The sequence below is a fragment of the Capsicum annuum genome, unplaced genomic scaffold (assembly GCF_002878395.1).
Source record: "Capsicum annuum cultivar UCD-10X-F1 unplaced genomic scaffold, UCD10Xv1.1 ctg4066, whole genome shotgun sequence".
Classification (NCBI taxonomy): Eukaryota; Viridiplantae; Streptophyta; class Magnoliopsida; order Solanales; family Solanaceae; genus Capsicum; species Capsicum annuum.
The window spans coordinates 1-14,984 of NW_025847981.1; the positions used below are offsets into that span (position 1 = coordinate 1).

General features: G+C 34.4%; 1 protein-coding gene across 2 annotated transcripts; it reads right to left on the minus strand.

Annotated features, from left to right (window-relative positions):
* Positions 1-4,113: 4,113 nt before the first annotated feature.
* Positions 4,114-5,086, minus strand: LOC107839955 (60S acidic ribosomal protein P1). Of its 2 annotated transcripts, none has more exons than XM_016683635.2 (4): positions 4,933-5,086; positions 4,769-4,857; positions 4,458-4,673; positions 4,114-4,364 (listed from the first exon to the last, which is right to left on the minus strand). In XM_016683635.2, exons 2-4 carry the CDS (start codon positions 4,835-4,837, stop codon positions 4,311-4,313), a joined length of 339 nt encoding a protein of 112 aa, XP_016539121.1. In that variant the 5' UTR covers positions 4,838-4,857; positions 4,933-5,086; the 3' UTR covers positions 4,114-4,310. The 2 variants fall into 2 exon arrangements, with proteins under 2 accessions (XP_016539121.1, XP_016539122.1); XM_016683636.2 differs by having other exon boundaries at positions 4,769-4,840; positions 4,933-5,018.
* Between the last annotated feature and the right edge of the window lie 9,898 nt (positions 5,087-14,984).

Genomic DNA, 14,984 nt, shown 5'->3' on the forward strand with positions numbered 1-14,984 from the left:
TATTACACAACAACAAATAAGACAACTCTAAATTACAAATAAGAGAGAATTCTAAATTATTATAGTAATATTTTTGTACGTAAGTTTGCCTCTTATTAAAACTCGTTGGGTTCATAGTACATAAACGAAGTGTGACTGAAAAAAATGGAGAGAAAAATGGTGGAAGAAAGGAGATATCAATTTAGAAGGTACACTCCCAAATTGGAAAGTCCACTAATTCTCCAACATTGGTGGGAGAAGGAAACTTTGTAGTGTTTATAGTAATGATCACTTACTCTACACGATAAGTGAGGCAAGAAAATACAGATGCCTCGCACCGTCGTCGTCGTCGCTCGCTTGCTCAACTCGGCTTCGAATTTGGATTTGGATTTGGCAAATGATCGATCGATGAGATCTATCTTTTTGGACAAATTTTATTTGATGAGCCGAATTTACCAAACAATAAAGCGCAGCAATGTGTTTTGATTCTCCATTTATATATGTATGCAGTTTTTCGAAAAAGTGCAGTGCTGAAACTGAACTGATGCATTGTATCTGCAAACAGATGCATTGTTCCGATGAACGGATGCACTGTTACAGTAAACAAATGCACTGTTTCAGCAAACTGATGCAATGTTTCGATGAAATGACACAATGTTTTACACTAACTAGTATGTATTGTTTCAGCAAAATAATGCACTGTTTTAAGTAAACAGACATGCATTTTCAGAAAAGTCGCACACCTTTAAATTGAACAAATGTCACCTTTCTGAAGGTATCTTGTGGTTATATAAACCTGGTTTCATCCACAGGTTTTGATATAGAAATTTTCAGATTATACAACTCTTCTTCTCTTCAAAATACTCTTTGTGATCAATCAAACTGTTGAGTGCATTCGAAGAATCCGACTATTTGAGGTACCGTTATAGTCGAATTGAAGGTCATTTTATCCTAAGAGGAAAAATTCTACAACTTCGGGTACAGTGAGAGGGATTATTTCCTTAAGAAAACTCTGTGAATTCGGATGACTTAGCCTTATTCATTTCTATTGCATCTATTTTTTTGAAAAATAAAATAAACCTCTTGAAAAGATCATTTTGATCTTGTGTTGAGGGTATTTGATATACTTCATTGTGTTCTTATTTATAAACTTGAACTAGTTGAAATTATTGTTCTGCTATACAGATTCTGCATATCTGAACATATTGTGGAAATAAGAAAACTTAGCTTTAGGCGGAGAAAGAAAGCAGCGTGAAGGCGGCATTAATCAAAAAGTGGAGAAAGAAACTTCACGGCGTTCATCAAAAAGGGAAGAAAGAAAGCTGACATTAACATAAGGCAGCTTGCAACAGTGAGCTCGACTTACAGAGCATAACTTTATACAAGCATTTTCAAATACCGTATACCAACTTACGAGTAGAATGAAAAAAGAGCATTGAATTTAGCACAAAGGGAAGATTTAGGGCCGTTTGCCCGTCGAAATTTTTTTTCTTTTTTCCGGAATTTTTTTTCGGAGTTGGAAATTGTGATGTTTGGTCATGAAAATTCAAAAAATAATTCCGAAAATTTTTTCTCAAAAGAGAAAACAAGTTTTTATTGTTTTCACAATTTTCCAACTTCAATTCTAACTTTTATTATTATTATATATAACCCCAATCTTTTAAATTTTTACATAAAATTCTCCTTATAACATTATTTTTTCAATATTATGTATATAGCAGTTTTAAAGAATAAGATAATTATAATTTCAAACTTAATGCTATCCTAATTAATATATATCTCTTTTTCTCTCTCATCATTATTTTTATTCCTTATTTAAGACATTATTTTACTGTTAATTTATATTTATACCCATAAATATATAAAATATTATATTTATAATAGAAATATACAAAGTATGTTATATATAAAGTTTATACCATGTATATACCATATACACACATATATAAATATACAAAATATTAAGAAACATATTAATCATATTTATATATTTATGATATATGATATAATATACCATAAATATGCAAAGTATGTTTTACATAGAAATAATTTATTCACACACAATAAAATCTTTTATGTATAAGAAAATTAAAGAAATAAATTAGCGGTACCCTAAAATTTAATAACTCATCATTTTTTATTTTTTAAGAACGAAAAATGAAGAAAATAAATTAACTAAATTTGTTTGAAAGATAATATTTGTTACCTAAAAAAAAGAAAGCAGTGATCTGTTAATATATCATTCATATTAAAATTTTCAAATATGAGAAAACGACTATTAATGTAAATATTATATATGTCATAATTGAAAATCATTAAATATAATTGAAATTCATTAAATATGACCATGTATATGTAATTATTTTTATAATAGTGATTGTGTTCTTTTTTATTTTACTAGTTTGTAAAAATTAGAACATAAAATCATATTTAAAAAAGTTTTTTCAAAAGTAAAAAAAAAATTCAAATTCAAACTCCAATTTCAACTTCGAAAAATTTTAGTTTTCACGGCCAAACGACTACTTAATGTCCAGGGAAAAAATTAAATTAATTCAAGCATACAACGATTACATTCTGAGTCCTTTTCTTGAGCCGGGATCTATCGAAAACAGCTTCTTTACTTCTTTGGATGTAGTGGTATGAACTACGTACATGCTACCCTCCCAGACCCCACTATGCGGGAATATACTGAATTTGTTGTTGTATACAACGATTACAAGCATTTTTTAAATACTGTATACCAACTTACGAGTAGAATGAAAAAAAAAAAAAAAAAAAGCATTGAATTTAGCACAAAGGAAACATTTAATGTCCTGGGAAAAAATTAAATTAATTCAAGCATACAACGATTCAAAAACATGATTTAATGGTAAAAAGGGAATTAACAGGATTCAAGTAGCCATAACGTGTATCAATCAATAAACATAAAAGATAAAACTCGGGACATGAGATGTGTTGAATGAAAGCTCAGAGCAACCTACAGTTTTCAACATATCAATAATTACGAACAGAATACAAGTTTAACTTCATGTCACAGGCTAAAAGCCCCAGCATCCCCGCCATGTTCTTGGCGGTACAACAAGAAATGAGGTAGTAGGTATAGCTTAAGAGGAAGGGACAACTCACAGTTAATCATAGGCAGATTACAGTTCATTGTTTGCATGACAATGAAGACTCTTGACAACAGAAATATAGTTACACAATACTACTTTTATCACCATTTCTATAGGTCCTCCATCTCTTCTACAGACGTCCATGAAAGATAACTGCAATCACTTCAGAGAGAATTTAGAACCCAATAGTGAATCCTCCTTTTCTTAAGAAAGTGTTGAAGCTGGTTATTGGCTCAAATAGGGCATTGCGTTGGAAATAGTTAAAATCAAGATTATCAAGTGTGATAAATATCAAAAAGAACGGAGGAAGGACGATCAAGACTACAGTCCCCCAGCAGACCAGTAGCACCCAACAACCATTGATCTAAACACATATTATTAGACATATGAACTACTAATAAAATTCCACCACAGGACAAGGCTAGAGTCCTCCAGCAGACTAGCTAAGTTGCTCGGAATCTCTCCCAAAATGTGGTCGCACCTGTGTCAGACCCTCCAAAAATGCTCTACTTATGAAGGATACGACACACAATGACATTTTTGAAGAGTTCAATACATTGATCTAAATACAGATAATACATTCTCAAACTCCTAATCAAATTCCACCAAAGAACAAGTCCGCAGAAAACATAGACCGTTGGGTTACTCATATCATATCAAATACACACGACAACCTTTCAATACCATAATTCTGCTATCTACTACAATATCTACTGAACAACCTATACAACTTACTAGAAACTTAGCTCAAATGTATGTCATAAAAACAGAATACATTACCAACTCATCATCCATTAAAACAGAAGGTTACCGCTTCACCAACTAGCTTAAAATCAAACTACTATGATGAGGTCTTACATTTCACAATATCGAGGTCTAAAAACATCAAATAGAATCTGCAATAGCAGAGCATGTTTCAGGCTACATACTAGGCATCTCAGTGTATTTATATAGGCTAAAAGTCTTTCTTCAGATTGTAAATTAAAGAGCCCCGGCAATATAATAAAAAAGACAATAGAACTTAACAACAAAACGACAAACATTAGATTAAAAAGACATAAATGGCTCAAACTAAGGTGCAATACTAGCAAAACAGGAGTCTATAAGCTCCTCGACATTACATGCTCTTACACTTTCCCGAATATCTCAAACATCAAAACTAAAACTTTAACAAATACTGTTCGGAAACAAAACAACAGATCATACTAACAGTATCATCTAATCGAACAAACTGAATCCCATATCGTCATCACTTTCTTCCTTTGGCTCCTCCTGTACACATTTCAACAAACAACCACACTCAATCAGTATAAATATGCAGTCAAAAACAGATTTTGAATATCGAAAACAGAAATACGCAATTACCTTCTTCTCCTCAGCAGCAGGAGCAGCTGCAGCTGCACCACCAGCAGCGGCACCACCGACGGGTGCAGCAACGGCGGCAGCACCACCGCCACCAGCACCAACGTTCACGATGAGATCTGAGAGGTTTCTCTTCTCAGCAAGCTTGGCGAACAAGAGAGGCCAGTATCGCTCCACAGCGACACCTGCTGCTTTTACAATAGCAGAAATCTTCTCAGCCTATTAACAACCAAACAAAAACAAAATCAATACTTCACAAAATGATTAAAAAAAAAAAAAACCGAATAACACTCATTTAAGGCTAAAAAACGTACAGTGACTGGGATATCCTCGTCGTGGAGGATCAAACAAGCGTAGGTACAAGCTAATTCTCCGCACGACATTTTCTACTCAATCGAATTACCTGTGTGTGAGAAAATGAGTAATACGGATACAGATGAACTTGTAATGCTACAGTATAATGGGTTAGGGTTTGTACCTTAATGCAAGAAAATGGAGGTCGGCTGCTTCAGCTGCTGTTACTGAGTTCTAAACTGCTAGGGTTTCTAGATTTGAGAGGGTTATAAAGTGGAGAAACACAGAGGTAGCAGGGTTTTGAGGGCCCAATTTTGAAAAATGAAGCCCAATTACCATTGGGCCTATTAGTTCCCCTATATTTATTTGGGCCAAGAAGGATGCAAACCAGGAAATTACGCCTAGAGTGTCCAAAGTGTTCGGTATTGAATATTTGTCCCCAATTAATAAAGGATTTCAAACATTTCCCGATATGAAAAAACTTGTGGTCAATTGAAACAGATCCATTGTCTTGAAATGTCTTGAACGTCTATTTTATGATCAAAAGTTAAAACTTATGTTTAATGGGCAACATGCTAAGGACTAACTTTTGCCTATAAGGCAGAACCTTCAGCCAATTGAGCAGGTTCATTATCTTGAAATGTCTGACGTTTGTCTTGTGGCTAAAAGTTAGTACTTATGTTTGATGAGTGACATTTTTAACTTTTGCCTATAAAACAAAATCTCTGATCAATTGCATAAGTTCATTATCTTAAAATATCTTAAACATTTATCTTATGGACAAATTTAAAACATATGCTTTATAGAAAAGAATTGTTATCGAGGTCAAAAAATTAAGACCATCACTTAAAGAGGACATTTTTATAAGACTTCTATTGTGGGAACAAAATATCAAACCTAACCGATATTAGATCTATTTCTCATCTTGACCCGACGCAAACCTTGTCTATTTCTCATCTTGACCCGACGCAAACCTTGTGTTAGCTCAATCCAATAAAATTCAATGAAATGCATGTACAGTAATGAATAACTTCAAATTAAATTCTGATAAAAGTTGTATAGAACTTCAATAAGGATTTGCACTTACTTTTAAATAAAGTACAAATAATCCTTCTCTCTTTGCATTTGTGAAAAATATATTATTTATTTTTGCTTTTTATATTATTTTTTGTCATAATCTTATTTATTTTTCTTGAAGGCACTAGTAAATGCAAAATTTTATATACACATAATTCAGACCTTTTATAACAAACTTTATGGCCTAAATTTTACTAACTACATTATATAAATATTAATTATTGACCAAATATATTTAGGACCTCGTTATACAAATATAGTTAATATTAATTAAAAAAAAGAAAATAATTAATGTCCATTGTTATCTTCAACTTTCTTCAATATTCTCCTTTTATAAAAAATCATTTAAGCTCATATACAACAAAAAAAAACTTTGATTATTTTCCTTACATACGTAATTGTTTATTCTTCTTCCATACTTGATCATTTATTCTTCTATCATAATTGATCATTTTTAGTACCAATATATACAAACCAGTTATACTTTATACAACTGAATTTTAACTAAATAAGTATGTACAATTGTATATATAAGCACATTAGAATTTAAAACATATAATATTATACATATACAATTAAACAAATAAACATATACATATAAGACAAACACATTTGTATTACAAATACATCCTATATATTGAATAAACATATACATATGTATATCAACACTATATTGTATAAACGTATAATATTATACATATACAGTTAAACGATTGGTCATTTGTATATTAGGATCCTAATGTGTTGATGCTCATTTCAATTTGTAATACACCATGTATAAAAACCAGTGTATGTATATAAAAACGGATATATGTATATGCATTTGCATATATACACAAACACAGAACAAATGTATACACATGTATATGCATAATGTATATATGAACCAATAGAGCCGTCAATATGGGTCAGGCCCGTTGGACCGACCTGTAATTTGATGGAGTTGGGCTTCAGTTTTTGCAGCCCATTTAAGAACAGAACTTTTTAGCCTGACCCGAATAAGCTCGTGGCCCATGGGGCTTGAGCAATGTGGGTTCGGCTATGCCGTGGGCCGGCCCATAAGTCAAATACATGCAACTATTTAGATTGCTTATTAGTATTTTTATTTGGTTCGAAGAATATCGTGTCAAAAGTTATTTAATTTCGCTATTAGAGTATTTCTCGGGGTGTTGGAAACTTGATTAACAAGTATTAACACAATGTAATATTGACTGGTAATATTTATGTTTATTAACATTCTAATATTAAATTATAAAATATTATTTTTTAAAAAGTGGGTTGGCCCATGAGGCCCGCGGCCCACAGAGTAATGGTTTGGGCTTGATATTTTTTGGCCCATCATTTTGATGGACCAACCCGGCCTGACCCGTCAAACTCAAAGCCCGTGTGGGCTAGCCTGGATGGGCTGACCCGCCCCGTATTGACGGATCTATGAACCAACACGTAACAAACTTATATACATCAAAAAATATATATCTAATACATTCATATGTGTATATAAATATACAAATATAAAAATATACAATGCATACCTACATACAAAAACATACGCAAATCAGACTGGATATAATTAAAACACTTATATACAATTACAAGATTCAGTGAAATTGGATCAAATGCCCAATTATGAAAATAATTCATCAAGATCCACTTTGTGAAATTGACACTAACATATAATTCGATATCCAAATTATACATTCTTTTCTATAAAATTTTCAGAAAATTAAGATGAAGTAGAAACATTACATCTACGGTTAAGAAATGCTCGAATTAAATAAGAATTGTCTCAAACATTAAACTGAATATGAGATCGAAAAATTGAGATGATTCTGTTGTGAAACCACCACTATCTCCCTCAACCACCAGCCGCTCTTCTCTCTATCTCTGCCCCCATCGGTCATTTTGGATGGACTAATTAATTGGTGGTAAGTAGTGGATTTGACGACGATGTAGTACCAGTAATGTGATTGCGGCGATGAAAGTTAGCTTTTTCATCTTATTCATCAGAGTAGAAGTGGACTGTCTTACTTTTGAAATCCCAATATACAAAGTACAAAAGAGATTCAACATTTTTCAAATATTCAAACAAAAAAGATCCTAAAAATTAAAAAATCTATGAAAATTTTAAGTTTCGTGAGAAAATACGACAGAAGAAATTGAATAAAGTGAAGAGAAGTTAATGATGAAAACCTTAGGGAGAATTTTGATTATATACTTAGTGTAGATCGTTTGAATACGAGAGCCCACATAAAAAACAATTATAAAACTAACAAATAATCATGTAAGGTAATTATTTTAAACCTTAACCATATTAGATAATTAAAAACTTATGTTATTTATGAAATTTAATTTTTCCATTAAAAATATCCCCCTTTTTTCTTTTATAAGATTTAATTGAGTCAACACAGAAATAAAGATTTTTAAAGTTTGTTACAATAAAGTCTCCAAATATTTACTCTGGGTTGATCACTAAGAGCCTTCATTCTACTCCCTTTTGCAGTATATCCAATCTTAGTTAATAATATATTCATTTCTCAAAATGACAAAAGGATACAAAGTCACAATCGTTGCCCTTGCTATGATGCTTTTTTGCATCTTGCTCCAAACTAACCTTTCAAATGCAGCTATATATCCTGCTGGTGCTACTGGTTGGGGTTTCACCATTGAAGGGTTGGCCTAATGGCAAGACTTTGTCATTGGTGAGGATTCATAAATTAATTTTTCGATTCAAATAATAATGAAAAAAACATAAACAATTCGCATTATTTTTCTTATTTATTTTGTACAGAGTTTAAATACATAGTTGGATTGCACAATGTGGTGAAAGTGAGGACAAGTTTTTAGTTCAGGAGACGATAAAATAACACTTGCAAAAGGGACATCGTATTACATTTGTACCATTGGACCACATTGTACTAATGGTGTTAGGGCCAATTAATTTAATGACGTACCCGAATGTAGTAAGTAGTCTTATGTAATTCTAATAATTGTACTTTCAAGTGTCAATGGTATAACCTATATTTTATTTCATGATCCGTATAAATGAGTTTTGCTTGCGGAGTACTTTAAATGAAAATAAAAAATAAAAGTTTATTCATGAAAACAAACAGCAAACAGTTTGTTCAAGGCAGATTTCAACTTTCAAGAGATAATAAATAACTCTAAATAAGAAAATATTTAAGTAAAACTAATTTTATTTATTATGATTTTAAAAAAAGTGAACACTAGTAGTCGCATCGCATACTTTTTCGATGAGTTGGAAAGTAACATATTTTTATACACTAGTTTTAAAGTACACGCTAATGACATATATTAATGCTAATAAGTAAATACATTTTCAAAGTTGGATGGCCATTTAAGTTACTCAAAGATTGCACACCACAATTTTGTATATTAATTGTATATCTTTAGTGTATATACAGTTCACATAGTTGAATCTCTAAGGCCCACAACTGATTGACTATTCTTGCTCCTAGAGGATTTACAATCAAGCAATAATGGAATACAAATAACAAATCAACATTTGTCCTATCTCTATGTATTTATCAAGCAGTCTATATCATATGTCTCGAAGTGCGAGTCTTCCTTGAACCTTGCTAATACAAAATGCTTTATGTATCGAGCTATCTTTTTGTAACAGAGTAAAATGAAATGGCAAGTACTTTACAAAGAAAGTACATCTATAAATTATAAACTACCACAACAACAAGGATAGAATCAATGTACACAAACTTTACAGCTACCTCAGAGATAGAAATGTCATTTCCAATAGACTATAAGCTATATAATAAAACTTGTATCTATACTCGAATAGAATAGAATATAATGAAACCCTAAGATTTTAATTAGTACTTAAATCATTTGCCGATGACAACAGCCTTGACACCATTAGCACGATTTTTTCCGATACTACCAAATGAATTAAATAGGTTGTCCCCTTTGGAGCTAATACTTCATCATCACCTGAAGTAAGCACATTCCAACTTTATACTTAAACTCACCATTTTATCCGAAAAAAAACATCCACATATTTTTCATCACTACTTCAAGTAAAGTCGTTTGTATTATAAGAAAAAACGAAGTGAAATAAAAGTATTTTTCTCACAAGGGTATATTATGCCTCCTTACCAACGATATCACCGACAGTGAAAATCTTGCCATTAGGCCATCCATTCATATTTAAGCCCCAACCATTGGTGCCACCAACCAAAAAAGTATCTGCATTTGAAATATTGATTTGGGGCAGGATGCATAACATTATGGCTAGGAAAATTTTGATCATGTTCACTCCATACATTTTATGGCTCTTGAGAATGACTTTTTGGAATAGCTAGATATGTGTTGGAAGGGATTAACTGGAATGAAGGTTTTATAATAGGACATCTCTTTATATAGGATGCACCATCCTAGTCAAAATTTGAACAGATGGAATACAAGTCAATGTGTGTTGTGTAGCTAATTGAGCAATTAACAAGTTTTTGCAATTGTTCCCAATGTAATTTATAAATCAGGTCCTGAGTCAATATATATATATATATATTTGTTTATTTTACTGGCAAATGAACGGGTTGAGCTGAATTTGAGCTGATCAAACAGGGTAAGTTAATAAATAGGGCAGGTTATTGATACACCTCAAAAGTTGCTTTGATTGAAATGGATGAGCTTAAATGAGCAAAAATATGGGTCAAAATTCTAACAATTCTTACTAAATTTTAATTAATTTTTTTCTTCATAATGACATTATACAACATCAAACTAGAAAAAATGACTTATTGACAACATCTTCTATGCATTAATTTGGATTAGATATTAGCCAAATATGATAAGAGTGGAATGAGCTGGATTGAAATGAGCTGTACTAATAAATGAGCGGATCAATAGTCAATTCAAATTTGAACGAATCTATGATTTCATGGACTAAGTTTATCACAAGACCTATGCTTTTCGACATTTTTTAACCAAACACCAAACTTATTTATTTTTAATTTCAACACTTTTATCTAAACATTAACGGATTATTCATGATAACATAAATAGTGACAAAAGATTCATATGTATCTCCAAATTAAACTCCAACTAATATCAGTCCAGTGAAAATGGTAAATAAAGAAGAGAAAATTATTAATGACAAACGATAAAGTAACACTTGCAAAGGGGACAACCTATTTCATTTGCAGTCTCGTGAATCATTGCTCTAATGGTGTCAAGGTTGCTGTTATCACTAATTAATTACTCCAATTTATACGTCCCCAAATGTAGTAGTCTTATTTAATTCTTATAGTTGTAATCAATTATGTAAAATTAATATTTCATCTCATTGTCCGTATACATGAGTTTTGATTGTGGAGTACTTGAGTGAAATAAAAAACTAGCATAATTATTTTGTTATTTAGTTCTCCTTTTGTCACAACATTATGAATGCATATATACATATTAGACCTCTATTAATATTGAGTGACCTCTATTAGGTCACTCAATATTATATTAAATTTTGATATTTGTACTCTCCCCGTGTTGGCATATTTGCTAAATTAATTTATCTCAAAATAATTAATATGTTTAAAAAATGAAGAGATAATTAATTATTTTTTTTAACTATACCTTTAGTAATTAGTTCCCATATTAATTGAACAAGATTCATGTAATTAAGATTACTAGTTTAGGTGTACGTGTTTCGCGCGTGTACCTCACTTTAATGAGTTCAAACGTTACATTAAATAAAAAAATTATTTAAATAATAAAGATGAATACAATAATTAAATTCAACATCTTTTGAATATGTAAAGATGGAGAATTTATTTAATTAAACCTAACCTTTACCGAAAACGATTCCCAAAGATGATCGACATTCATCTACTACCTATAAACTGCAATGAAACAATACGACAATAGAGACATCAAATGATACAGTTAAATCTAACTTTTACACTAAAATTTCGTCAAAGCGTCTAACACTCATCTATCACCTGTTAACTATAACAAAATAATACGATAATAGAGATATCAAAATAATATAACTATATCTAATCTTTACACAAAAAAAATTCTCAAGTCGGAGATATCGAAGCAATACAATTAAACTTAACCCTTTCCTAAAAAAATTCTTCAAAATCGACCGACATTTATCTACCGCCTGCAAACTACAACAAAACAATACGATAAAAAAGATATCAAAATAATACAATTAAATTTGAACTTTACACACAAAAATTCTTCAAACTCGATCGATATTCGTCTACAACCTGTAAACTATAAAAAAAAATAAACTAATAAAGATATTAAGATAATATAATTATTATACAAATTGATAATAAAAATATTTATTGAATTTATTATACAAAGCCTGATGGCTTGTATGTATTCCATACATTGATCGAAAAAACTGAGAAGGTAATACTTTACAAAATTAAAAAACCAACTACCTAACATCTAAGAAATACAAGTGAATCAATAGCTAACTTAAAAGACAAAGGAAGAAGAAGAGAGAATAAAAAACATTTAAAGAAAAACGTAAAAAAAGGGCACGCATATATGTTATTGAAAGACCTAAGCATATTGTGTGCATAAATTAGTATAAATAATTATTCTCTACAACAACAACAAACCCAGTGTATTCCCACCTGGTGGGGTCTGGGGGGTAGGATGTACGCAGTCCATACCTCTACCTCTGAAGAAGTAGAAAGGCTGTTTCCGATAGACCCCCGGCTCAAGACACGCGGTACCACACAAACACATAGTAAAGCACAGCACAAGGTTACAAGATTACATAACATAAATAGGGCACCCATAAGTAATCTAAAACAAAGGAAAACACACAGATTCATAATAAAACATGGGACACGGACTCCTAACAGGAATAAACCCCCACCACGTAGTTCCCTACACTAGCGACTCAGGCTGGCCCTAGTCCTCTGCCCTGATTCGCGTCCTCCAGACCTTCCTATCTAGGGTCATGTCCTCGGTGAGCTGTAGCTGCTCCATGTCTCGCCTAATCACCTCACCCCAGTACTTCTTCGGCCTACCCCTACCCCGCTTAAAACCATCCAACGCTAGCCTCTCACACCTACGGACCGGGGCATCCATGCCCTTCCTCTTCACGTGTCCGAACCATCTCAATCGGGCTTCCCGCATCTTGCACTCCACTGGTGTCACACCAACCTTCTCCCGGATGTTCTCATTCCGAACTCTATCCCCTCTAGTCAGCCCACACATCCAGCGCAACATCCGCATTTCTGCCACCCTCATCTTTTGGATGTGGGAGTTCTTCACTGGCCAACACTCCGCTCCATACAACATAGCCGGACGGACTACCGCCCTGTAGAATTTGCCTTTAAGCTTAGGCGGCACCTTCTTATCACACAGCACCCCCGACGCGAGCTTCCACTTCATCCATCCCGCCCCAATACGGTGCGAGACATCCTCGTCAATCTCACCGTTACTCTGGATCACGGACCCGAGATACTTGAAACGCTCCCTCTTACCTACCTCCTGTGATTCCAGCTTCACTACTACCTCATTCTCCCACCTCACGTCATTAAACTTGCATTCCACATACTCTGTCTTGCTTCTGCTCACCCTGAGCCCTTTAGACTCAAGGGTTTGCCTCCACACCTCTAATTTGTCACTCACACCCTCTCGAGTCTCATCTATCAGAACTACATCGTCTGCAAAAAGCATACACCACGGCACCTCCCCTTGAATACGCCGCGTCAACACATCCATCACCACTGCAAACAAAAAGGGACTAAGAGTAGATCCCTGATGCAACCCTGTCCGGACCGTGAAATGTTCTGAGTCTCCTCCCGCCGTCCTCACCTTAGTTTTCGCTCCATCATACATATCCTTGATTGCTCTGATATATGCCAGCGGTACTCCCCTCACCTCCAAGCATCTCCAAAGCACCTCCCTGGGGACTTTGTCGTAGGCCTTCTCCAGGTCGATAAACACCATGTGCAGGTCCTTCTTCCTCTCCCTATACTGTTCCACCAACCTCCGTACCAGGTGAATTGCCTCCGTCGTCGAGCGGCCAGGCATAAATCCAAACTGGTTTTCTGAAATAGACACTATCCGTCTCAGCCTCACCTCGACCACTTTCTCCCAGATCTTCATAGAGTGACTCAATAACTTAATCCCCCTATAGTTGTTGCAACTCTGAATGTCCCCCTTATTCTTATAGAGAGGTATCATGGTGCTCCACCTCCAAGCCTTGGGCATCTTTGCCGTCTTGAAGATTTCATTAAACAATCCCGTCAACCACCTAAGACCAGCCTCTCCAACGAACTTCCAAAACTCGACCGGTATCTCATCCGGCCCCATCGCCCTACCCCTTCGCATTCTGCGAACAGCCTGTCTAACCTCTTCTACCTTAAAACGTCTACAATAGCTAAAATCCCGACACTCCTCTGAGTGCTCCAGTTTCCCTAACACAATAGCTCTATCCCCTTCGTCATTCAAGAGCCTATGAAAGTACGACTGCCATCTATGCTTAATGTGGCCGTCTTCCACCAACACTCTACCGTCCTCCCCCTTAATGCACCTCACCTGATCGAGGTCACGACCCTTCCTCTCCCTAGCCTTAGCGAGTCTAAACAACTTTTTCTCCCCTCCCTTCCCCTGTAACCCTGCATACAGGCTCTCAAAGGCGGCCGTCTTAGCTGCCGTGACTGCTGACTTAGCCTCCTTCCTCGCTAGCTTGTACTCTTTCCTGTTTACCCGCTTCTCCTCTTCGTCCTTACTCTCCACCAACTTGGCATACGCCCCTTTCTTGGTCCCCACTTTCTTCTCCATCTCTTCATTCCACCACCAATCCCCCTGATGGTGCCCGGCCCGGCCCCTAGAAACCCCCAATACCTCACTTGCATTCTCCCTGATGCACCTAGCCGCCCTATCCCACATACTATCCACGTCTCCCCTACACTCCCACACCCCCATTCCTGCCAACTTCTCCCCTATCTCCCACGCATTCACTGGCGTCAAGCCGCCCCACTTAATTCTAGGTCTACACTCCCTACTCCTCCTCTTTCTATTCTTCTTTATATCCAAATCCATAACCAAGAGCCTATGTTGGGTCGAAAGGTTCTCACTCGGGATGACCTTACAGTCCTTACACCACGCCCTATCCCTTTTCCTAAGCAACAAAAAGTCAATCTGGGTCCTGGC